The sequence below is a fragment of the Ochlerotatus camptorhynchus genome, unplaced genomic scaffold (assembly GCF_037179485.1).
Source record: "Ochlerotatus camptorhynchus isolate MF236.1 unplaced genomic scaffold, CSIRO-AGI_Acam_v1.1 ptg000188l, whole genome shotgun sequence".
In the NCBI taxonomy this organism is placed as follows: domain Eukaryota; kingdom Metazoa; phylum Arthropoda; class Insecta; order Diptera; family Culicidae; genus Ochlerotatus; species Ochlerotatus camptorhynchus.
In genome coordinates this window covers 954,717-979,686 of record NW_027040678.1, presented here as the reverse complement: position 1 = coordinate 979,686, position 24,970 = coordinate 954,717, and the positions used below count along the sequence as shown (strand labels likewise).

Here is a 24,970-nt window from a genome sequence, read left to right as displayed (position 1 = left end):
CGATGTTTGATTTCACCTGTCATAACCTGATTCGATAAAATCAAAATAGGCGTTCCACGAGCCAAACGACGAATCGAGAAAAAACTAGACTTTCCCGATTTTCATGTTTGTTATGGACGATGATTCTTTTAGCGGCGCCGGTGGTGTAGTGGTAAGCGTGATAACCTCTCACCCTAGCAGGCCTGAGTTCAATCCCAGTCGGCGCCGCCGGTATGTTCTGAGGGATAACATCTCTGATCACGCCTTCCTGCGGAAGGGAAGTAAAGACGGTGGTCCCCGGTTCCATGAGTTTGATGGGTCGATAGGGTAGAGGGTCCAGGTGTGGGAGCTGCCGCCCTGACGTCGTTAGCATTGGTACTCAGCACGGAAAACAAATCAAGGAAAAAATGAAAATTGCTAAACGTCAGCCATTCTAAATTATTGTAAAGTTTTCAAAATGTCGTCTTAAGGTTAAGCGCTGGCCAGACTGAGCAGACAACTGTTGCCAATAGGCTTGTCAAGTAGTGAGCCAATTTCAAATCGATAGTTTCGTATCGTATTGATTGTTGGTATTATTAGCATATTTCAAGCTGAACATTGCATTAGGTCCTAAGTAACATTGATCGATTCTCTTCGTCGACTTTTTCATCCGTTAATAACTTGAGCACATAACCGTTTCTTGTTGTGTTTGTCTTATTAGATGCTAGATAAAAGCTTCTTTTATCGATCTGTGTGCTGAAAATACCTGGGAATGTCATTACATGGCCGTCCCAACAAACAATTCAAAGTCACAAATAAGCATACATATTGAATAAATGCTGTATAACAGTGTACAATGCTGAATAAAACAGGATGTCGAAATATGTGCTGAAAAAAGCTCATTGAGATCGATAGATGCGCCTTTATTCCGCCGTTTGCTCTGATATGATTAATTTCCTTATTAAAAGCTTTATAAACGTTGACTGTCTTCCTTATTCAGAACCAAAAGTTTGATCTAATAACAAACTGAATAAGTGTAATTTGCACATACATTGTCGCTTTAATTCGACTGTTTTCAATTGATTGAATAGAATGCTTTATTAAACGTCTTATAAATGTTTTCTGGCTCCATTATTAGATTTCATTGCATTGCTTTACAATATTGCTGTATAAAGGTGAATACACTCAGCAAAATAGCTCTTATACCACCCAACAAACAATTCAGAGTCACAAATAAGCATATATATTGAATAAATGCTGTATAATAGTGTACAATGCTGAATAAAAAGAGTTGTCGAATTATGTGCTGAAAAAGCTCATTGAGAACCATAGATGCACATTTATTCAACTGTTTGCTGTGATCTGATTAATTTACTTATTAAAAGCTGTAAAAGTGTTAAATGTCTTCCCAATTCAACGCCAGAAGTTTGATCTAATAACAAACTGAATAAGTGTAATTTGTACATACATTGACACTTTAATTCGACTGTTTTCAATTGATTTAATAACATGCTTTATTAGACGTCTAATAAATGTTCTCCAGCTCCTTTATTAGATTTCATTGCATTACTTTACAATATTGCTGAATAAAGGTGAATACAGTCAGCATAATAGCTATTATACCACTATGCGCCCATGTTGTAATCAAATGATTTGTAAATGCTTTATAAACGACGTATTAGATTCATTATTCGACAACACTGATTCAATCTAACAACAAGGCGAAATCAGTAGAGTAGTGGTTACCGTTTCCGATTTCCAATTAGAAGGTCGTGAGTTCAATCCCAAGCTTAACCCTTTTTTTTATTTGTTTTCTACATCTAATTAATTTAAATAGTAATCATCGATCACATGACTCACGATAATGAATGCAAATAGTTAAAAAAATAACCTTCCTTGGGATTGGAGTGGTGAAGAGGTAACATTGGTCTCATGTTAAACAACGATGAATGAATTAATCATTCCCACAGGGCCTTGAAGGAGCTAGAGTTGCGATCGGGAGTGCTGATAGGTATTTACTTTCATGCAAGCTTTTATTGATTATTGAGTTGCCCATATGATGAATTCTAGGATAGCTCAGATGACAAGGCAAGCGGCTGGTGATCGAAAGGTACATGGTTCGAATCCCATACAACAACATGTATAAGTATTTATAAATTTTCTAATATCTGTGTGGTGCGAGCAACGTCAGAAATAATGGATACAATTAAATTACACTTAAGAAACACACCCTTCCTTCCCTGTCTGTCCCCGTCCCATCTTATTTTCTGGTTAATTTTCCCACAGTTGAATAATCGTTTAATAAATGTATAATAATGTCTAATTAAACGTTACTTCACATGAAAATCAAGCGTATACAGAGCAATCACTGTTTAAAAAGGAAGCAGTGATGTCTAATAAACGCTGAATAATCAAAAATTTTATCGTATGAACTCTGTTACAACTCATATAAGTCGAATAAAAGCTTCTCGACATACCTTATACAACAACACCAAAGTAGTTCAATGTTGTGGTTGAATAAATTCTCCAGATTTGTGTTAACAAAGCCGGAACAGAAGTTGTTATTAAAAATAGTACAAGTACTATTAAGCATGCAGTTGAATAAAATGGCTAAGAAGTCGTTTCTTCAATAGACGATTGTTTGTTGGGGTGAGGTTACAAAGAGAAAGTCGACGAAAAGAATATGTCAATGTTACTTAGGACCTAATGCAATGTTCAGCTTGATTTATGATCCTGCATATAGCGTAGTACTAGAATTTCGACTAGAATGGGCTACGTTAATCGATTTGCTTTGAACCAATAGGCTAGTCAAGTAGTGAGCCAATTAACCATTTTATTCGAGCACTTAAAATGACGTTTACTACCACTCGAACTTTGAAATAAAACATTATTTTGAGATTTTTTCTTCTAGAACCTCGAGAAAAGTAGCCAACATTTGTGCGTTTCATAAAAAAAATTGAAATAAGTTGGTCCAGTTTTGTAAAATCACTGGTAGAAAGTCACGCCAAAACTGCTTGACAAAGTGGTCAATTTAAAATCATTAGTTTTCACCGGTTGTTATAACTCTGTAGTCTGAACAAGGCATTATACCAACCGTTGAAAACTAACGATTTTAAATTGGCTTAATCTTGACTAGCCAATTGGTCCCAAGGAAATCGTTTAACATACCCCATTCCAGTCGAAATTTTAGCACTGCACTAGGGTTTTTGATCTAATTTCCGTCTTACTAAGCACAACCCACGCTTTACCTCTCTTTCTTGAACGGGTTTTTATCAATAAATGAAATGTTTCTATTAAAGATGACTTCTAAATTTATTCCCCTTCCCAGAAGGTCCCGAAGAAACGAGCTCAACTTTTTGGCTCAGCTCTGGTACTCTTTTCGGTCCCAAGCTAATCGATGCACCCCTCGAAACATTGGAAAATCCACGAACCCCTCGTTTTATCTGTCAAACTTTCATAGCGAAACAAACATAGTGTAGTACTAGAATTTATACTAGAATGGGGTACGTTAATCGATTTGTTTGGGACCAATAGGCTGTGAGCCAATTTAAAATCGTTAGTTTCGAATTGATTGTTGGCAATAGTCGCTTAACTCGATTTGTTAACATTTGTTAGTAAGGACCTTTTGAAGAGTGACACGAGAATTGTAAATACACACTTCGGAAAATACAAAAAAAAACGTAAATCCTGAGAACTTCGAGATTAGGGCGTAATTGACCACTTTGTCAAGCAGTTTTGGCGTGACTTTCTACCAGCGATTTCACAAAACTGGACCAAATAATTTCTATTTTTTTTATGAAATGTACAAATGTTGGCTACTTTTCTCGAGGTTCTAGAAGAAAAAATCTCAAAATAATGTTTTATTTTGAAGTTCGAGTGGTAGTAAACGTCATTTTAAGGTGATACTCTAAGGAAGCCTACGCGTGAAACTTTAAAGGCACAAATGTCAGCTTCCACAAAACATACAAATTTGAAATTGCTACTCCTTGTTTGCTGTGCTCAGTGGTGGCACGAATACTGGAGTTTAACATTTTTTCCTAAACATTTGATACTTTTTGCGATAACCATTGTGACGACACACAAAAACAAACTGGCAAGCGGCAAAAATGTCAAGACCGGCGGCGCGCGCGACATAAATTTATGTCTTGTAGAATTTTGCTGATTTCTGGCTAATTACTGCATTTATTTGATGTTTATTGCATGGAATTAAAAGATAAGAATGAAGACTGACCACTCATAAGCATTGATGTTAAAATTATGCGTAAATAAGGGAGTTGGTAATTTACTGTCACACGCAAGCCTGCAGCTAAAATTTCATTACAATAGACTGTTTGGAAAAATCAGTCTGCGAGATTTTATTTATTCTCTATCTCTGCTGTTCGCTTGGAATGTAGTTATAAACGGCCGCCCGTGTGCTGGCTGTTTTGTTTCGCTCTGGACGATGGTTTTTCAAAAAATGTACTGTTGCCACCTCTGGCTGTGCTACTACAAACAGAGAGTCGCAATTTCAAATTTGTATGTTTTGTGGAAGCTGACATTTGTGCCTTTGAAGTTTCACGCTAAGGCTTCCTTAGAGTATCACCTTAAGTGCTCGAATAAAGTGGTTAATTGCTTTTGTAAGCAAACACGTCATTTGCCGATTTCTCGCGAATTAAAGCCTAATCTAAAAAATTAACAACACATACAGGTAGAGGAATGCTTCCTCTATCGTTTGGTATAGTTTGATCGCGAGATTGTGATTTTATACGTGAGAAATCAGCGATGGAAGTGTTTCTTTACATACACCCCTATTCTGTATTTCGTTTCGAACGAAATTCTCATACAAAAAAATATTTTTTTGTATGAGAATTTCGTTCGAAACGAAATACAGAATAGGGGTGATAAGCAATTACACCCAAATTTCAAAGTTCTCCGGAAATGTGAGAAACCCTAGTTACCCAAATTTCAGTTGTTTTAATTAGTCGTGTATTTGCATTTGGTCTGTGAATAGGTCGTATGAATAAAAGCGTTTACTTTACTTTTCCCGTAAGAAAAGCACGGGAAAGTAAAGTTAACTTTTTTTATTCACACGGCCCAATATTTTTTTCCTCCCTTTTTATGACACAGACCTGTTGGTCCTGTGAATCTTCGCGGCGAATGAGAACGACCCAAATTTGAATTTAGTTCACTCATATTCGCCAAAAGTGGTTTCCTGTGAAAAACCTAAAAAATCTGCTGGAAAATGAGGAAATTGACGAAAATTTTATTCAGTCTCGGAGTAGTACCAATAGACTGAGTGAATCCAATCTTTACTTTTCTCAAATTCGGGAATTTTTCCCTGGAAAAACATGAGGCAAATTTACTCACCGCTGAGTTCCTGCACTTTTGGCGATTGTGACTGAACAAAACTCAAATTTGGGTTGTTCTCATTCGCCGTGTTCTTGTTCGAGTGCTCACACAAAGATGACGTTGCGATCGAAGCAGTTGTCAAAAATTCACTGCCAACATTTCAAAGGGGCGTAATTGCATTTGTAAACAAAGGCTTTAGCCGTCATTTTCTCGCGAATAAAAGCTCACTCATGAAAAATAATGACACTACCAGGTAGAGGAATGTTTCCTCTACGAGTTAGCATTGTTATTTTGGAAAGGTGAGCTTTTATTCGCGAGAAATTGACGGCTAAAGCCATTGTTTACAAAAGCAATTACGCTCCTTTGAAATGTTGGCACTGAATTAATGATATGAATTAGAATTGGGCGATCTTTTGGAACTTATCGACTCAATGAATCGACTTTTTAAGAACTATTGGCGTCTTGCAGTGAAACTTTTCCAAGCTTTCGCCACCTACATTTCGAAGTGAGAACTACTAGAAGGAGGATAGTTTCCAAATTTTCCAAGTAAAACAGACGCTTTTAGGGGCAAATCGGTTCATAAAGAAAAACAAATAATTTCCCGTGGAAACTTTTGCTTGAATCGTGTAAGAAAACGTGTTTGAAAACTATTTGTTATTATTTCGGTATGGATCGGAGATGTTTTCATGGCAAATTATGCATAACAAGTTTGTACCCACAGGGAGACGTTACCTCCTGCGCAGCCTAGGGGCATCCCACTTTAATACCCCGTTCACATTACAGCCTATATTACGTAATATAGGCTGTCTTGCAATGAGCACTCATACATAGGATTTCCAGTGAAAACTAGATGCATGAGTGCTCATTGCAAGACAGCCTATATCACCTGATATACGCTGTAATGTGAATGGGGTATAAACTTCATACCTAATATCAATAAAATATTTGTAAATCCCGCGTAAGTATTCTTAAGTATTTTTAAGTATTTTAAACCATGGCTACTAATTTACATCAAAGTAACACTTATTGTTTGATGACCGGTTGCTAGTGCAGGTGTTTGTTGTTGTCGGTCGTCTTGTATTTATACAAATAGGAGTGTTAAGTATTTTTATTATGTGTATAAATTAGTATTATTTAATTTATATTTTTCAGCGATTCAGCTTGTAAAAATGCTTCGAGAGCTGATTACAAAGAATAATGTTTTCAGTACAAGTTTAACAGTGTTACTGAATCGACTGAACTCACAGTGTGTATTGGCTCACATATACCCTTTCGGTGCACAAAGATCCTGCGATGATGAGTATTGGTATATTCAGATATAAACGTGCATTAGCTGACTGGAGCAAAATTTGCGATGGTTTTGCTTCTAGCAAACCCCACACGCATCAATATATTGACGCGAAGGGGAATTATTGACAATAATATTGATGATGTGAATTCAGAAATATTGTCAATCTCGATGTATTGACGTCAATATATATTGTATTGACAATACGACTATCTCTCTATCTCTCTCTCTCTCTCTCTCACGTACCTTCGCAAAATCTCGCCTCGCGCGTGAAACATCGCTCAGGACGGAATTCACCTTATTCCTAAACATGTTAATTACCGTTGACCTATCTAGCAGCGAATCATCTGACTACAATTTTGTTTTTGCAGTATCGAGGAACTGAAGCCGTGGAAACATGTTGCAGGCCTGAGCAAATGCAGGAAGAAAAGTTTGTCGATCAGCCGGGTGTTGAATGGGAATAATCGTGATTCGTTTCTGACCGGAAGCTTTTGGCCCTTTTGACTCTGCAATTATAATATCACATTGAACACAACGTTTTACTTGTTTTAAATAATTATACGTAGGAAAACAACCCTAATAAAAAATAACCATAAACGAACGATAACCCAAATCATTGAACTATTCCACAAATGGTTTGGATGATACCCAGAACACGTCGTTAAGCAAATTAACCATACAATTTTTATTAGGGAACGAAAACTCAATCCGTTTCTGTTCAAGGGACTGTTCATAAACTACGTAGACAGTTTTTTGGGATTCTTGACCCTCCCACCTCTCCCTGCGTAGACAATTTTCCATACAAAATTTTTAAAATTTGTATGGGCCGTGGATAATTGTCAACCCCCCTCCCCTAAACTGTCTACGTAGTTTATGAACAGCCCCTAAATAATTCTGACAAAGTTGCTTGTACTGTGTCTAGTGGCCTTTATGGTTTATTATCTACTGTAATAAACATGTTCTGCGTTTAAAAGGTGGAAAACTAAGAGATCTGCATGTCTGCAATACGCCCATATTCTCGTTTAAAATACTGTCCGGACGTAAACGAGAATATGGGTGATAGTATAGTCACATGATTTCGTGCATCCAATGCATCCTTGATTATACAAACGATGGAACTCGAACGAGTAACAACAAAATGTTCCATGCCTATCATAATTAATTCTTTCTGGTGAACAGATTACATCGAAAATGGTCCGGGCCACCTGTAGCTGTTCACGCTCCTAATCAAATGAATGTTAATTGTTTAACAAATCATCCAATATCCACCCAAAACGCCTGACATTGGATAAACAAGCAAATTAAATTGACATAGCAACCAAGAAAGTAAACTAACGCTAGATATTTCTTAAGTATTTTTAAGTATTTTTGGGTAACTTAGATACCACTAAGATATACATATTAGGAAAAATACAAAGTTTAGAGTGGGATGCCCCTAGTGCGCAGCTGTATTTTTCAGAAAATGGTAAATATGTGTGGTTTTCACTAAGATGAAAGTGGAAATTAATTGAATTTACTTAGGAAAGGTTGTATCATACTGGTGGTAATAGAAAATTGGTTGTATAGGACGACAATATTCAATAAATGTTCATTTTCGCCTTTTTTACGCAAACATATTGATACTCACAATTTTCGACGGAAAACGCACCGAAACTTGATTTACTCAACACGCACCATACTATAAAGTGGTGCTAGATGGTCTGCAAAGTGATAACAAGAAACCAAATCATCTTTATTTTGAGTAATTGAGCAATTTACTTCTGTTTACCATCATATTTACGATGCAGCATTGATGGAGCCGTGTAATGAAATGAATATATCTTATGAAAGTTCACCTGAAAAAGTCAAAGATGCACATCAGTCTGCTCGTAAAAACGTTTTCTTCTTCAATTAATTATATGATTTGAGTAGTAGCTATAGTGAAGATCCGAGAGATGTCGCCCCTTTAGTGGTAGGAAAATCTTTTTTGCAGTATGGAGAATATCAGAAAATCCACGATTTGTGACTAAACATGCTTTCACAGAAGGAAACAAATAAACGAGTGTTTACCTTATCACCATAGTAATGTACTCGTGCAATTGTTGTGCACCTTAAACCGCCCATAAAGACGATAATGAATAAAAACTGAAAATTTTCATGCATTTCCAAATGGTTTAAACCTACCATTCCCATACATTCGAAGTGACTAGCCCTCTGGATGTGGATGATGTCAAAAACAACAAAACATGATTAATTTGAATGTTTTATTGGAAGGATTTCACGCAGGCTTGATGAAAATTATGATTTAATGCTAATTTTCACGAATTTTGTATGCAGTCTGTCAACATTATCATCATCATGCAGTGGCGACACCTGCGTGGAGCTTTTGCGGCAATCTTCCAATTGTGGCGGCAGCATGCCGATGCATGCTACCCCAATAATCAAATACCATAAACGAACGATAGCCCATATGGTAGCACTATTCCACAAATATTTTGGATGATACTCCAAACACGTCGTTAAGCACTGTTTTATTGATATTTTGATTAGAATACTTCAATAAATTGTGTATGGTTATTTTGCTTAACGACTTGTTCGGGGTTTCATCCTCGGTTTCATCCAAAAAATTTATGGAATGGTTCCATCATTTCAGTTACCGTTAGTTTATTGTATTTTTTCATTAGTGTAGTTAGGCATGTGACATCCAGGCATGGAAAATCATTTACATTAATTTCGTGCATTCATTTACATTCATTTACCTCTAACTTTTTTACCAACAAAATTCCGTAAAATGATGTATGAAATTTGTGTAGGTTTAAGTTTAACTAAAACTTATTTAAATTACACAAATCTGTATCTCTTATGCATGACGAACTAGAGTGTGCAGAAATTGTTGTTGTTTTTCAGTGAATGTAACTGAAAAACAATGGTGGGTTCTGTTCGCTCTGATTCATCATACATAAGAGATACAGATTTTAATGGTTGACAAAAGTTGTAGCTCATTTTAAAACCTACAAAAGCTTCATACATTATTTTACAAAATTCTGGTAATGAAAAAAGTTAGAGGCAAATGAATGTAAATAAATTTAAATTAAGTTCCATGCCTGGTGACTTCCTTATACCGCGTTCACATTACAGCCTATATCACTTAATATAGCCTGTCTTGAAATGAGCACTCATACATAGGATTTCCAGTGAAAACTAGATGTATGAGTGCTCATTGCAAGACAGCGTATATCACGTGATATACGCTGTAATGTGAACGGGGTATTAAAAAAAACTATACCGAAATACCTAAATAACACTTAGGAAGAAAAGTAAGCAAACTAATACCACCATCGGAAAGGGGAGAATTTCCCCTTCCCAATGATATTGTTGGTTTGCATGCATTGGAGCAAGAAAAAATCTTAAGAAGTTCATAATACCCCGTTCACATTACAGCGTTTATCACGTGATATACGGTGTCTTGCAATGAGCACTCATACATCTAGTTTTCACTGGAAATCCTATGTATAAGTGCTCATTGCAAGACAGCCTATATTACGTGATATAGGCTGTAATGTGAACGGGGTATTATACCCCGGACAGACTATGGCTTATATCATGTAATATAGGCTGGCTTGCAATGAGCACTCATATATAGGATTTCCAGTGAAAACTAGATGTATGAGTGCTCATTGCAAGCCAGCCTATATTACATGATATAAGCCATAGTCTGTCCGGGGTATTATACACCTATAATCCTTTAATTTTCCCAAGCGTTGAAAGACGAGTGTTCAACACACAGGCCTCGCAATCTCATCGTCCATGCTTCATTTTATTATTTTTTTGTCATCATTATTTTTCATAAGGCAAATCAGTGAAATTCATACTGATTTATTGTGGCTAATACCCCGTACAGACTATGGCTTACATCATGTAACATAGACTGTCTTGCATTGAGCACTCATACATCTAGTTTTCACTGGAAATCCTATGTATGAGTGCTCATTGCAAGACAGTCTATATTACATGATATAAGCCATAGTCTGTCCGGGGTATAAAATTCATAAGCGGATCTTATGGAATTCTTACGTCCATTTGCCTCAGTGTTCGAGTACTTCGGTTCGCGTGAAATGGGATGCTCTACTTTTGTGCCGTTTTCAAATGCTACGCGAGATATTTCGCAACTTTCCGATCTATTCATATAAAATCGCACAGTCCTACCGTTGTGAAAAATAGTGTGAAGTCAGATGAAAATTTCCACGCACTTTCGCCCCCATTCCCTATTCTGTCAAAACAAAAAGGCCACCATCGAGCGCGTATTAAAAGTATCGTGTTTGTGCAAAATTATTGTGTTCAATAATTTTCCGAAGATTTCTTTCCAGAAATCTAACATTCACCTAGTTTAGAAAGTGTACGTGCAGTCACCTTGTCCTTGGAACATCCCGCTAAACAGCACCGTAGCCATGGGAACGAAGCGCAAGGCCGAAGACGAGATCCTTGAAATTCCCAGCGACGACGACGATGGCGATGATAGCGACGTTCAGATCCAGGAAAAGCCAATCCTCATAGTTACCGTGGATGATGACGATGCATCTCCAAAACAGAACCCATCACATTCCACACCGTTGAGACGAACCCCCGAAGGTGAGGAATCCAGACATAACAGTAGTAGCATTTCCCTCGCAACGCCTCCCCCTCCTCCTAACATAAGTAATCGAACGGAATCGAGCGAAAAGCTGGAAAAGCATCCCATCCCAGCGGAAAAGATGAATGATAACTTGCTGCTGAGTATGAAGTTTCGGGATCAGGAACTGTTCGACCTGTTCAAAGGTTCACTTACGGAATACCTCAAGACAACGTTTCAGCTTAAGATGGGCGGGGAAGAGGTGGAAGTTGTTCAACAAGCGGATCTAGTTTCCCTTCAGGTACTTACCAAAAGTCATCGCCAGGTTTCGTCGGCACCGTCGGCTTTAGCGGAATGCGTTACACCGCTGCTGAAAGTGGAAAATACTGACGCGAAAGACGATACCGATGGAATGTTCGTCATAGATTCAACACCGGCCAAAACGGCCAAGGGAGGTCCGATCATTCCCAGCTACAAGAAAGCTCTTCAAAAGGTACTGGACAATTCACCTTCAGCAGCGGCAGAAAGTGCCACCAAGAGACCGAAACCGAGGCAGCTCTGTTGGAACTGTGACGGCGACCATGGGCTAAAGGATTGTAAGGAGCCACGGAACTTTGCCAAAATCGATAAGATGAAGCAAGCGTTCATGAAAACAAAAGACCGATACCACGTGGATCTGGAGCAGAAGTATGGACATATCGTACCTGGTCGAATGTCGACTGAGTTGCGCCAAGCCCTCGGTTTGAGTAAGTTGCTGATGGTGTGGTTTTATCGGAAGCCAAGCTAATCGATTTGATTTGTTACAGGAAAACGAGATCTTCCGGTGCACATTTACCGTATGCGACTATACGGTTACCCTCCCGGCTGGCTCGAGGATGCAATAATTACCCACTCCGGACTGCAGCTGTTCAATTCGAACGGAAACGCCGTTCAGGACTCGGACGAAAGCGATGGCGAAGTGGACAATGTCAAGCTGAAGTACGACGTCCGAAAGATTATCAGCTTTCCCGGTTTCAACATCGATTCGGGCGATGGTTATATTGATAATTCTAAGTTTTACGGTGTTCCCCCACGAATGGGTCATCAGAGCCGGGACGAAATGATCAGGAATCTGGAGGGAACGCTTGTGCAAGGGTATCGGAGGAAAAAACTACGACTGGAGAGTACTGAACATGCGGATACCGATCGGGATCCAGCCGATATGGATTTGGACAACCAAGAGGACAGTTTTATGACAGTGGACTCGGTGGGCGATTGCGACAAGTTGGAGCGTATCTGCGCCGATAGCCAGTCAAGTTCACTGCCATCGTTTAACGGAAGCGTTACCGGTCGGCCGAAGGTGGTGGATGATGAACCGGAAGAAGGAGAGGTCGACGATGAAGAGGAACAGCAACAACAGCCGAATAGGAACGGAAATGAGAAAAATTACAATGACGACAGCTTGATACTGGTGGAGGAGGAGACGGAAGTGATCTGTTTGGACGTAAGTAACGAAGATTTTTTTTAAGTTTCAGGTTTTTTGTAGAAGCTATCATGTATATTTGTGATCTGTTTTCGAGTGCTGATCAAATATATAAGATTTTGTTCAGATGTACTTACAGTCGTGTGGTTATGCTTTCGCTGGTGAGCCCTGCTTTTAATCATAACCGTAAACGTTAACCGCCATAATTCTGCGCTGTGCCTAATTCCGCGCATTCGGAACAAAACGAAAGATTTGTGTCAATCAAACGGTAAATTGAGTCTAATTTGTTACGAGTTTCATTGCTTGTGGTTTCAAAATGAGTGCTACATAAAATACAGGAAGCTATAAATATTCCGTGTTTTGTAGAGAAAAATTATTGCAAATGCGCGTCTTTACTTTATGCTTCTGTGGCCTAGTGAGTGGTTATGCTATGTTATATTTTCGTTCCAAAGCCGTGATTCTTTTTGAAATATGGTACGCATCCTTTATGGACAGGTGTGTTTAAAGTATTTGAACAATTATTTGAATTCAAACATGCATATAAAGTGAATTACAAAACAAAATCTCATGCGCGGAATAAGGACACTGATTTTTTTTGCTCGTAAGGCGGAATCGGTCAGATCACGACGCTTTTATCAAATTGCATGTTAGTGTCCGTTATTCCATATGGTTCAAAACCTGTCAAAAATCTAATGTTAAAAATTATACACCCTTGGTTTTTTTTATCGAGCTCGGCTGTGCAAATTTCGGCAAAAAAAGTTTTACTGAGATCTCAGCAAACATTTCATTTGTTTGCTGAGATTCAGCTAAGCATTATTCGAGACTCAGCAATCAAATGAAACTTATTTTTGCCGAGGTTTGCACAGCCGAGCTCGGTAGAAAAAACTCAGTATATTAAATAATTTTTACTGGTTACCAATTGGCATAAATAAATGGATCTAGCTTCCACACAAACAAACCTTAATTAAATTAAAATTGTTTACCGTTAATGAGTTTTACCTCTACAACAGTAATGATTCCAGAAATGATTCAATAGTTCAACTCTAGCTGCAACCTGAAAAATACCCGCTGATGCGCACTTGTCGAATGATTTTTTACAAAATGGCGATCATGCAATAATCTATGAAGACGACGGTTAGCAGTGAAATAGTAATCGTTTTGTTTTCCAACCAATCAGCATTTCTTTTGATGTTACCATATTCACAAGGAACATGGTAAATTTGACGTATTTTTTGACCATGAATGTTATTAACAATACTTCATGAAATTCTATGGGGAGCATAGTAATTAACTTAACAACATAATAGAATTGAAAGACATATCGGTTAATTTTACTATGAGCTGTCATGGTATAATTAAACACATTTCAATTGTACGTGATACCATACTATTTTTATCAAAGTACAAATACTGTTCAAAGATCGATGTTTAGAATTAAATTCCAAAAATCACTTTTCCTGGCAGCACTGCCGGTGTGCCAATGAAAGTCAGATTCCAAACTGAAATAATTTCGGAGTTGATTGTCTTATCGACTTGGTATATTCAAACTATTGAACTATTCAAAAACAATTTATTAATCTCATATGCAAAGTTGAAAGAGGGGGAGGGGGGAGGGTGCCACGCCCCTCTTACTCATAGCAATAGAAGTAAAGTTTCAAACTGAAATAACTTCGGAGTTTCTTTAAAAAAAAAAAACTATCAATCTCATAGTCATAGTTGGAGAGGAGAGGGACCTTACTATACCCCGCCCCCACACTCATATTAATGGAAGTTAAGCTTCAAACTGCAATAATTTCGGTGTTTCTGATTTTATCAAGTTGGTATGTTCAGATGTATTCAAAAACATTTGCTCCGCCAAAAACATTTGGCGTAGTTGGATATGGAGATGGGCTTACGGAGTACCTTCCGCCCTTCACTTATATAAATGAATGTAAAGATAAAGACTAAAATAACTTCGGAGTTTCCCATCTCTCGAGTTGTTTGGGTATTCAAAAATACTTGCTCAATCTCATCAGAGCAATTTGAAAGTGAGTGATAAAGTCAGAAATTAGCTTCACCCCTCGGTCACCATCACCTTCACCATCAATGAAGCAACTCGTTGTTTCGCATTGAAATAATCTGTGTCATTACCAGGGCCCCACGAAGTCACTTTAAATCGAAAATCGTCAAGCGACGATGAAGCTATCGACCATCACTTTCAATTGAAAGTCATTCTGTCTTCTCTTCGAGCATATCCCCTTCAACATCAACAGAACCAGTTTCGATCAGTTTTCATGCGGTTTGTTTTGGCTTGACTAGTCTTCATTTCTTCTTTCATTGTCAAATGAACTTACTTTTGCATTGAAGCGAAGCTGTTTGATCCAAATTCGTGCAGTTTTATGACTTTTGTTGTTTGTTCACTCGGTTCATTTTTAAGCGTATGCGCATAGATCTGTGCACGTGGATGCCAAATTTATCATTGTCGGGTGGTTTGTTTACCCATCAAAATGGGTACTTTTTGAATTGGGGTGACGCCTAGAGATCGAAAATTGATATGCGACGCTATTTTGAAATCCAAGATGGCAGCTTCCAGTTTAAGAAAAAGTGGGAAATACTGTCAAATACTTATCAATAAAGCTATTTTGGGGATCTGGATGATGTCTAGAGGATGAAAATCGATATCCGACGCCATTTTGAAATCGAAGATGGCGGCTTCCGATTTACGAAAAAGTGGAAATATAGTCAAATACACATCAATATAGGTATTTTTGTAATCGGTATGAAGTATACAGATCAACATTGATAAGCAATGTCATTTCGAAATCCATGATGGCTTCCGATTTCTGATTAAGTGGGAAATACTGTCAAATACCCATCAATATAGCTATTTTTGGAATCGGGATGGCATCTAGAGGCCGGAAATCTATAGCCGACGCCATTTTTAAATCCAATATGGCTTTCCACTTCAGAAAAAATGGGAAATGTTAATGCCGTCCCATCAATATGGGTATTTTTGGATTCGGAGCGACGTCTGGAGAATGGAAATCAATATCTGACGCCATTTTGAAATCCATGATGGCGGCTTCCGATTTGAGAAAAAGTTGTAAATTCTTTCAAATTACCCATACAAACGGTTTTTTTTAGAATCAGGGTAACGCCTAGATGTGGAAAAGTGTCAAATATCCTGTCTAGAAAACCAAGATGGCGGCTTTGGTTCAGAAAAACTTTGAAATACGGTCAAATACCGATCAATGTGGGTTTTTTTTGGAATCGGGATGACATCTAGAAGAAAGAAATCGATGTCCTACGCCATCTTGAAATTCAAGATGGTGGCTTCCGATTTCAAAAGAAGTGTCAAATAGCCTACAAATGGCATCGAATATCGATTTTCAGCATCTACGCGTCGTCCTCGTTCCGAAATACCCAGATCTTAGGGTATTTGACACTTTTTGTGAAACCTGATGGCCGCCATATTGGATTCCAAAATGGCATCGGATATCAATTTTCGGTATTCACACGTTGTCCCCATTCCGAAAATATCCATATTGTAGGGTATTTGACACTTTCTGAACCCTGATGGCCGCCATATTTCCAAAGTGGTATCTGATATCGATTTTTGGCATCTACGCGTTGTCCCCGTTCCGAAATTAACCATATTGAGGGTATTTAACACTTTTTCTGAAACGCTTTGGCCGCCATATTGGAGTCCAACATAGCATCGGATATCATATCTTAGGGTATTTGACACGTTTTATGAAACTTGATGACCACCATCTTGGATTCCAAAATGGCATCGAAAATCCCCGTTCCGAAAATACCCATATTGTAAGATAGTTGACACTTTCTGAATCCTAATGGCTGCCATATTGGATTCCAACATAGCGTCGGATATCGATTTTTGGCATCGACGCGTTGTTCCCGTTCCGAAAGTAAACATATCTTAGGGTATTTGACACTTCATAAAACCAATGGCCACTATCTTGAATTCCAAAATGACGTCGGATATTGATTTTCAGCATCTACGCGACATGCCCGTTCCGAAAATACCCTATTGTAGGGTATTTGAGACTTTCCCCGACCCCAATGGCTGCCATCTTGGACTCCAGAATGGCATCGTAAATTTAATTTTCGTTTAATATAAAATAATATAGTATTACCATAGAGGTAACTCTAAGACCAGAAGGTCCCGAAGAAACGAGCTCAACTTTTTGGCTCAGCTCTGGTACTATCTTCGGTCCCAAGCTAATCGATTCACCCCTCGAAACATATGAAAATCCACTAACCCCTCATTTTATCTGTCAAACTTCCATAGCGAATCAAAACAAACATAGTGTAGTACTGGAATTTATACTAGAATGGGCTACGTTAGTCGATTTGCTTGGGACCAATAGGCTAGTCAAGTAGTGAGCCAATTTTTTCGATGGTTTCGAATTGATTGTTGGTATTACTACATATAATCCGGATGCCATCCCTATCGGCAACCGATATTGTGCGGATACTATTCGGATACTACATTTTGATGCCTGCGACGTCAAGTCGTGAATAGTCGAATGAGCCCCGAATTGATGTGAAAGTGGAAAAAACGAAGTTTTCGAGTCATTCATTGCGTTAATTGAAACGAGTCTTTGCTTCAAATGAAATGAACTGAAGCACTTGTCGAACGAAACAAGTCATGTTTAAAAAGAGGAATGTTCATCTTGACTCGATAACAAGAAACACGATGACTTACACGAAAATGATATTGCTCGAAATGAAGCGATTCTGCGGAGAGTTCATTTTCTTTTCTTTGTTTCGAAAATGCAGAAACCTGCTACTGCACTCCGGTTTTGGCATGAATTCGGTCGAAATTTTGAAAAGGAATCAGCACTTTCAGATGTTACGCTGGACTTTGATTTGGGTGGGCTACAGCCCAACGTAGCCCACTTGAAGATAGTCCAACGAGTGAAATCCGACTGAATTTTCTTTGTCTCCTGCTTTTGGTTTTTGACGTAGGACTACGTATGTGTTTTCTATATGGGAGCATATTTCAAATAAAAGCTTAATATTGAAATTTGAAGTCTTTCAACTGCTAATAATTCAAACCTTACTAACAACTGTGCGGACAAGTGGATATTAAATATTTACACTTCATCAAAAACTGTGTATCGTAAGCCCCCTCCTTTCTAACTACGCGTATGAAATTATTTCAGTTTTTAATCTGACTCCCACCGGCAGTGTTGGGGCCTCCCTTAGCTCAGTCAGTAAAGGCGCAGCTACAAAGCAAGACCATGCTGGAGGTGGCTGGGTTCGATTCCCGGTCCGGTCTAGGAATTTTTCGGGTTGGAAAATTTCTCGACTTCCCTGGGCATAGAGTATGATTGTACTTGCCACACAATTATACTAATGCAAAAATGGTACAGGCATCGAAAGCTCTCAATTATTTATTAGTCGTCAATCAGTGTAGACCGTTCTACAGTTTTACTTAAACGCTAATTGTTACAATTTTACTTCAATTACTTGCATAGCATTTATATTTTATTATTGATGCCTAGCTAACCTCGTGAAGAAAGTTTTTTTAAGCGTACTTTTATTCATTGTTATGTCAATATATTCACAGTATGTATTATAGCAAGACATCATTCTATTCAATGGGCTGTTTTTGGCATAGTCTGTTCTTTGATTGTTGATGCTAAACAAATTTCTATTCCGCAGTGAGCGAGTGGGAGCATAAAAATTGATATTTTCCAAAATCTCTGGACTGTTAACTCTTTGCGAAATCACATCGTTTATAAAAGCAATCATTGCGAACTCTCTTCGCTTTTTGAGCTCATCTAAATTAATTAGCATACAACGCGATTCATAAGATGGAAGTGGAAAACTCGTCCAACCCAACTTTCTTAGAGCGAACAACAAGAACTGCTTTTGAACTGATTCAATGCGGTTTACATGTGTATCATGATATGGAGCCCAAACTATGCTACAATATTCGAGAAGAGGCCTCACATATGCTACGTAAAGTGTTTTGATTGTGTAGGGATCATTGAAGTGCAAACTAAATCTTTTAATGAACCCGAGCATGTTGCTTGCTTTGTAGATAATGTTATTGTAGTGATCAGCAAAAGTTAACTTGGAGTCGAGGATAACACCTAAGTCTCTGACTTGATAGGATCTTTGGATTGTTTTCTGGCCAAGAGTAATTGTGTCGTGTATTACAGCTTGCTTTCTTGTGAACGATATAGAATTGCATTTATTAATATTTAGTTCTAACAAATTTTTCTTACACCATGTGTAAAAAACGTCAATTTCTTGTTGAAATATTTGAAGATCAGGTGCTTTAGATATCTCCATGAAAAGTTTCATGTCATCAGCATATATAGAAACATGAAGAAATTTAAAAATATGTTCTATATCGTTGACAAATAAAATAAACAGTAATGGACCAAGATGTGAACCTTGTGGCACACCAGATGTTACATTAACTATGGTGGACAGATTTCCTTCAAATCTTACCTTTTGCGTCCGCCTTGATAAGTACGACTCGATCCATTTCAGTAGCCTAGGACTGAAGCCTAATTTGGATAGCTTAAAAAGCAAGAGTGGTATATCAACTCTGTCAAATGCTTTACTGAAATCAGTATATAGCGTTTCTACATAATTTCTTTTATCCATTGAGTTTAAACAGTATGACACAAAATGTATCAAGTTGGTAGTTGTAGATCGTCCTTTAACAAATCCGTGCTGTTTGCTAGTAATTACCGACCTAATCTGTAAGAATACATTGTCATTAATGATGGATTCGAATAATTTAGGAATGCTTGATAATATAGCAACTCCACGATAATTTTTTACATCAGACTTTTTACCACTTTTAAAAATTGGAATTAAAAATGATTCCTTCCAAATCGGAGGAGGTACACTCGACTCCAAGGATAAATTAAACAGCCAGAACAAAGGTTTTGCTAGCTCCTTCGAAAGTGACTTTAAAAAAATAGGAGGTAAACCATCCGGTCCAGCACCTTTTGAAGCATCCAAGGTTTCAAGACCACGTATAATTTCCTTGAGAGTTAAATTATCCACTGCGATGTTCTTCATTGGCTCGGGGAGATACGAAAAATATTGATAATCTCGCTCATTCTCATCATGAATTGTATAAACGTCCTGAAAGAAGTCAGCAAATAAGTTACTAATCTGACTAGGAGTATTGCCCAACTTACTGCATTTTGGATGGAAAGCTCTTGGATTTTTGCCTTTCTTTAACATAGTTAAAAAAGGATTTTGGGTCTGACTTAATGTTAGTTTCAATCTTTCTATTGTGCTCTTCATATGCATTTTCAATTTCTAAATTAAGTTGGTCACAAATAGTAAGATAATAGGTAAAATTTTCATCATTTTTGTTTCTCTTGTACGCTTTATGAGCTTTCTGCTTTCTGTTTCTAAGATTTATTATCTGTCTATTGTACCATATTGGTGTTTTTGCATTGGCTTTTTTCTTTTGCTTCATGGGCACTGTCTGTTCTAGAATAGAATAAATAATCTGATAGAATACATCAACTGCATGTTCTGTATCATGACTACGGATTACAAGTTGCCAATCTATACTGTTCAATTTATTTTTGATAGCTCCATAGTCTGCCTTACTGAAATCGAAATAGGGGTCTGACAAATTATTATCCACCATTGCGGTTTTTTCAAGTATCATTATGGAATATTCAATAGCAGTGTGGAACACTTCATTTTTCTAAAGAGGAGAAGGTGACTCTGATACGCAAAAATCGTCAGTCATGGTAGTAAATAGCAAATCTAAATAGCAGTTATTTTGATTTTTTATATGATTTACTTGATTCAATCCAATTTCTGCGCATTTTTCAAACAAAGTATGAAGTGTTTCATTTTCCCCCATAATCGGAATCAAAATGGATTCATTTTCGTCATCTACAATAAAATTAGCTGCCCGTTGATTAAAATCTCCGTATATGTGAACGTTTGCTTCAGCCTCGAATTCCGACATAATACTGCTAGCAAGACCAAAAAATTTTTCAAATGCTTCTTTTTTAGCATGTTCTGGTGGAAAATACACAACCGCGAAAATATGAACACGATCACCAATAATTAATTTGACCCATACATGGTCAAACTCCTTGTTCTTGCAAGATGAAATTTGCTCAGATTCATACTCCACGCTAACTGCTATTAACACACCTCCACCGCATTTTTTGTTGGATAATAATTTATCGCGATCATCTCTATAAACATTAAAACGATCGCCAAAAACTTCTTCGTTATTAATACTAGAATCCCAACTTGTTTCTGTTCCTAAAATCACAGGAAAAGTGCAAGCATTAACTTTCTTGTAAATCTCATTCACTTTGGTGGCGCTTCTCATTCTATTAAAATTCTGACAGTAAATGACCAACTCCTTACTTTCATCATTACGATGCAATTCCAAATTTTGTGCTTCAGTACTAGGCGGCAAACTAAAACTATTTAAATTAATTACCTCTCCTTCCTGCTGTCGAGAGGTCGTCAAATCGTGAAAGTTGTCCAGTTCTTCAAAAACATTGTCATCGTTGGGACTTTCCTCTAGATGACTCGTCAATTTAGTCGAAAACACGAATGCCTGCATGAACTTGAACATGCCTCACATGCAGTAGCTGAAATCATCCGGTTAGGCGCAGGAATGGTACATGGAGATTCGCTCTCCGGATATGGGTTTAGAATTTCACCTCGATGAAATTGCATCGTTGGACGATAATTAGTCGGTGGCCTGGAGAAGCGATCTTTCGCTACTGCAAGAAGCTCTCTATCAGACGGAAGTAAGTGGGCGCGATTCAGTCCAATGTTTCTGCGATTGATGTCACTATTATCCCTGTTACGACTGTTGTTGTAGAAGTAAACATCGTAGTTGTCGTTTCTGCTTTGATTTTGGTGCTGGTTGTTGATTTTGTTATTGTTGTAGTTGTTGTTGTTGTTGCTGTTGTTGTTGTTGTTGTTGTTGTTGTTGTTGTTGTTGTTGTTGTTGTTGTTGTTGTTGTTGTTGTTATTACGGATGTTGTTGTTACGGATGTTGTAGCCTAAATTTTGACGTGATGTGTTCTGCTTCCTCCATTTTTTAGCCTTGTCAGCCAATTTTTGCTGACTCAAGCGGCGCGATACACGAGCGTCGTAGTCCGTCCAATCTGGTCTCCACACCTTCCGGGTACCAAGAAGTCTCCATCCTGAGTCAGTGGCATCATTATTGTTGTTATTTTTATTTGTATTGTTTATTTCTGAGTCCAGGCTGGGACACAAATCCGGAGACAGAGTCAAAGGTGCAGTACTATGTACTGTCATAATGTTTGCTGATAATGACTTCAGCTCGTCCAGAATGTCCAACTCTAACATTGGATTATTGCGCATTGGAGCACTAGTTGTCAGGTCCATAGTGAGACTTGAGATTTTATTAACTTCATCGCTTAAACATCTCAAGTCACTTGATATACCTAACGTCATCGCTTGTAATGACGTCGATATGCTTTTATTGGATGCCTGCATTGCCATATCATTTAGCGATGTCATATGGTTCTTAATGGCAATAACATTTCCAGTAGAACCGCTGCTTTTATTCGCTGCCAGCTCTTTTTTTTATGTCGGTGAGCAGAGTGTCGAGGTGATCGATCGCTTTATGCACAACATCAACATTATTTTGCTGAGCGGAGCGATGTGTGACTTCTGAGTTATTATTTATTATTTCGGTTAGTTTCGCCTGCTGATCGATTAGCAATTTGAAGTCAAAGTTCATTGTGACTAGCACTTGACACGAACTGCAGCACGGTATGACATAAGATTGAGTGTCAATCTTTTTGTCATTTTTACGAAGCGAACCACGTTTTACAGGCACTCCCACGCAGGCGGCATGAAATGTGCGCGTACATCCGACGCATTCCCACATTACCGTTTCGACGGAGGAATCAAGTGAGCAAATTTCACAACTCATTTTGAACAAAAACAGTACACAAGACTAAAAACGTAGCGTATGCAAAAATAAATACCACGAAAACGCACGTGGTTAAGAGCGAATTGAAAACGCGACTGCACTGATTGACGACACGATATACACTTACGATTAATAACTGTGGAAGTGCATCTAGAACACTAAGTTGAGAGCACGCAATAAGCTAAAATGCGATAAGCAATAAGCTTGAAATGCGAAGAAGAAGAAGAAGAAGACCGGCAGTGTTGGCAGAAAAAGTGATTTTTGTCATTTAATTCAAACCAAAAATATTTGAATACCTATAACTTTTTTTTAGCACTTCCCGAAAAAAAAACAATTATAATAAAACAACGAAATTATTGTTAAATTATTGTACGGGAGGAAAAATAGATTTCGATTTTTAACGATACAATACTCAAACAACGAAAATAAGTGTGATTGGATCAAATTTGTTCGACAAAAATCACTTTTTTATATTGTTTAGATGCTTAACAACCCCCCTTTTTTACTGTAAATTTCTCAAATAGCATGATTTTCATTGTTGTGAACCATGAATTTCGTTGTGATTTTATGGTAATGGACAAAAATGTCCAATGTTTTGGCAGTAAATAACATGGTTACAATGACAATGAAAATCATTGTATTTTTATTGGGTTTTTTTTTACCGTTTAGCTCAGTCGGTAAAGGCGCAGCTACAAAGCAAGTTCATATTGAAGGCGGTTTGGTTCGATTCTCGCCGGTCTATTAATTTTTCGGCTTGGAAATTTTTTGACTTCCTGGAGCATAGGATTGAAACAGGCATACAAATAAATTGTGGAAGTGCTTCAAAGAACACTGAGTTGAGAGACAAAAAGGCTAATATGTTATAAACAGTAAGCTTGACATGTCATGTATTAGTAATACAAATGATATTTTAAGCAATGTAAACAGTTTTTTATTTGTCGCGAATTTCTTTTGAGAATTCGCGGATCAAATTTTGAAAATCTTGTTACAGCCCTGTAACTAATAAAACTCCTGAAGTGACATAAATTGCTGTAGAGGTTTTACTCTCACTAGGTCGAAGGCACCTGGCAGAGTGAATGCGAGAAGCCGAGCTGACCAGCAAAAGGAATAATAATTATTGATAAGATCTTTTTCCCGCTCGGTCACTCGCATTTACTCTGCCAGGCGCCTAAGTAATTTTGAAAGCGACTTTGACAACTTTGTCAGAAACTGCAATTTAAAGCATTCAGCATCCAGCATCTCGATCCGTACTCTTACAAGCTTGGAAAATTAGTTCGTTTTTACTTCAGCACCGAGAAGATCTCCGAACTTAACTAGATCAGTCGGAAGGTCTTGGCTTGCTTAACAACTTTTGCAATTTTTTTAAAACACAACGTGTGCATAAACCGGCTTGACTAAAAACACATTGTACGTACCATTCTAGGACTCCCGGCCCGATTCGCCGTCGCTAGACGATTTGAGAAGAAAACAGGAAGAACTTTTAAAGCAACTGGAAGCTCAGTCACCCCGCGTTCAAAACCCTGCCGACTTGACGAATGACGACTCGCTCCTGGAGGACGTCCTAATGGCCGAAAGGTTGGCCGAAGAGCAGGAATCGGGTGGAGCCTCATCACAATCAGCGCCAGCATCCACTACCTACCCGTTGTTGCTGCCGTCGCGTCGACGCATGTTTCCGATTGGCATGATGGCACCACCACCTCCGCCCCCACCGCTTCCGTCGGACACAAACGGTGCCGAACGTCCGCCGGAGCCGGAATTTTTCAATCTGGACGAAATCAAAATGAGCAAAGTCCCATTCATCGATGATCCCGCCTCGATGGGATTGAAAAAGATGTCCCTGGGGACGCCCATCCTGACGCCGTTTACGCCATTCAACACGCTGCCTTGCGGAGACGCATTTTCCAAAGGTGTTAGCGATGTGATTAATTTTGAAAATTTGCCCAACTCCACCGGCAAGTACGAACGGATGAAATCCCTTTTGTCGAAGGTGCGGAACGTCATTAGTGTGCACAATGGCGTGGCGGACGGTGAAAGCAGATAACCGGAGTGGCAGGTGGAGGAAGATTGCGCATCGTTGAGTGAGGAAGGTGGAATTGAGTGAATGTGTGACTGTTTTTTTAGCATTAAACAGAGATAAGCATGAATTGGGACATCATTTTGCGTTCAAATCGATTACACTTTGTATGTGAGAAATCTTTACCTTCATCTTGAAAGATGAAGTATAGCCGTAATATAAGATCAGTAATAAATGTAGTTTTATGTCGGTTGAAGACATGGAAGAGCGTTTTTGTTTTTAAATCCGAAATTGCCTTATAGGGGAAATGGATGTAATGTCGGTCTAAATGCCCCTAATTTGGGCACATACATAAATTCAGTAATCGGCTAAATTTTCAATAGTGACCAAAAATATCCATT

At 38.2% G+C, this 24,970-nt stretch overlaps 1 protein-coding gene across 1 annotated transcript; it reads left to right on the top strand.

Moving 5' to 3' along the window:
• The first annotated feature begins 10,843 nt into the window (after positions 1–10,843).
• Positions 10,844–24,785, top strand: LOC135702214 (zinc finger CCHC domain-containing protein 8 homolog). The gene is made up of 3 exons (XM_065223235.1): positions 10,844–11,908; positions 11,969–12,645; positions 23,979–24,785. The coding sequence occupies exons 1-3, from the start codon at positions 11,002–11,004 to the stop codon at positions 24,594–24,596; spliced, it is 2,202 nt and encodes a 733-aa protein (XP_065079307.1). The 5' UTR covers positions 10,844–11,001; the 3' UTR covers positions 24,597–24,785.
• Positions 24,786–24,970: the final 185 nt, after the last annotated feature.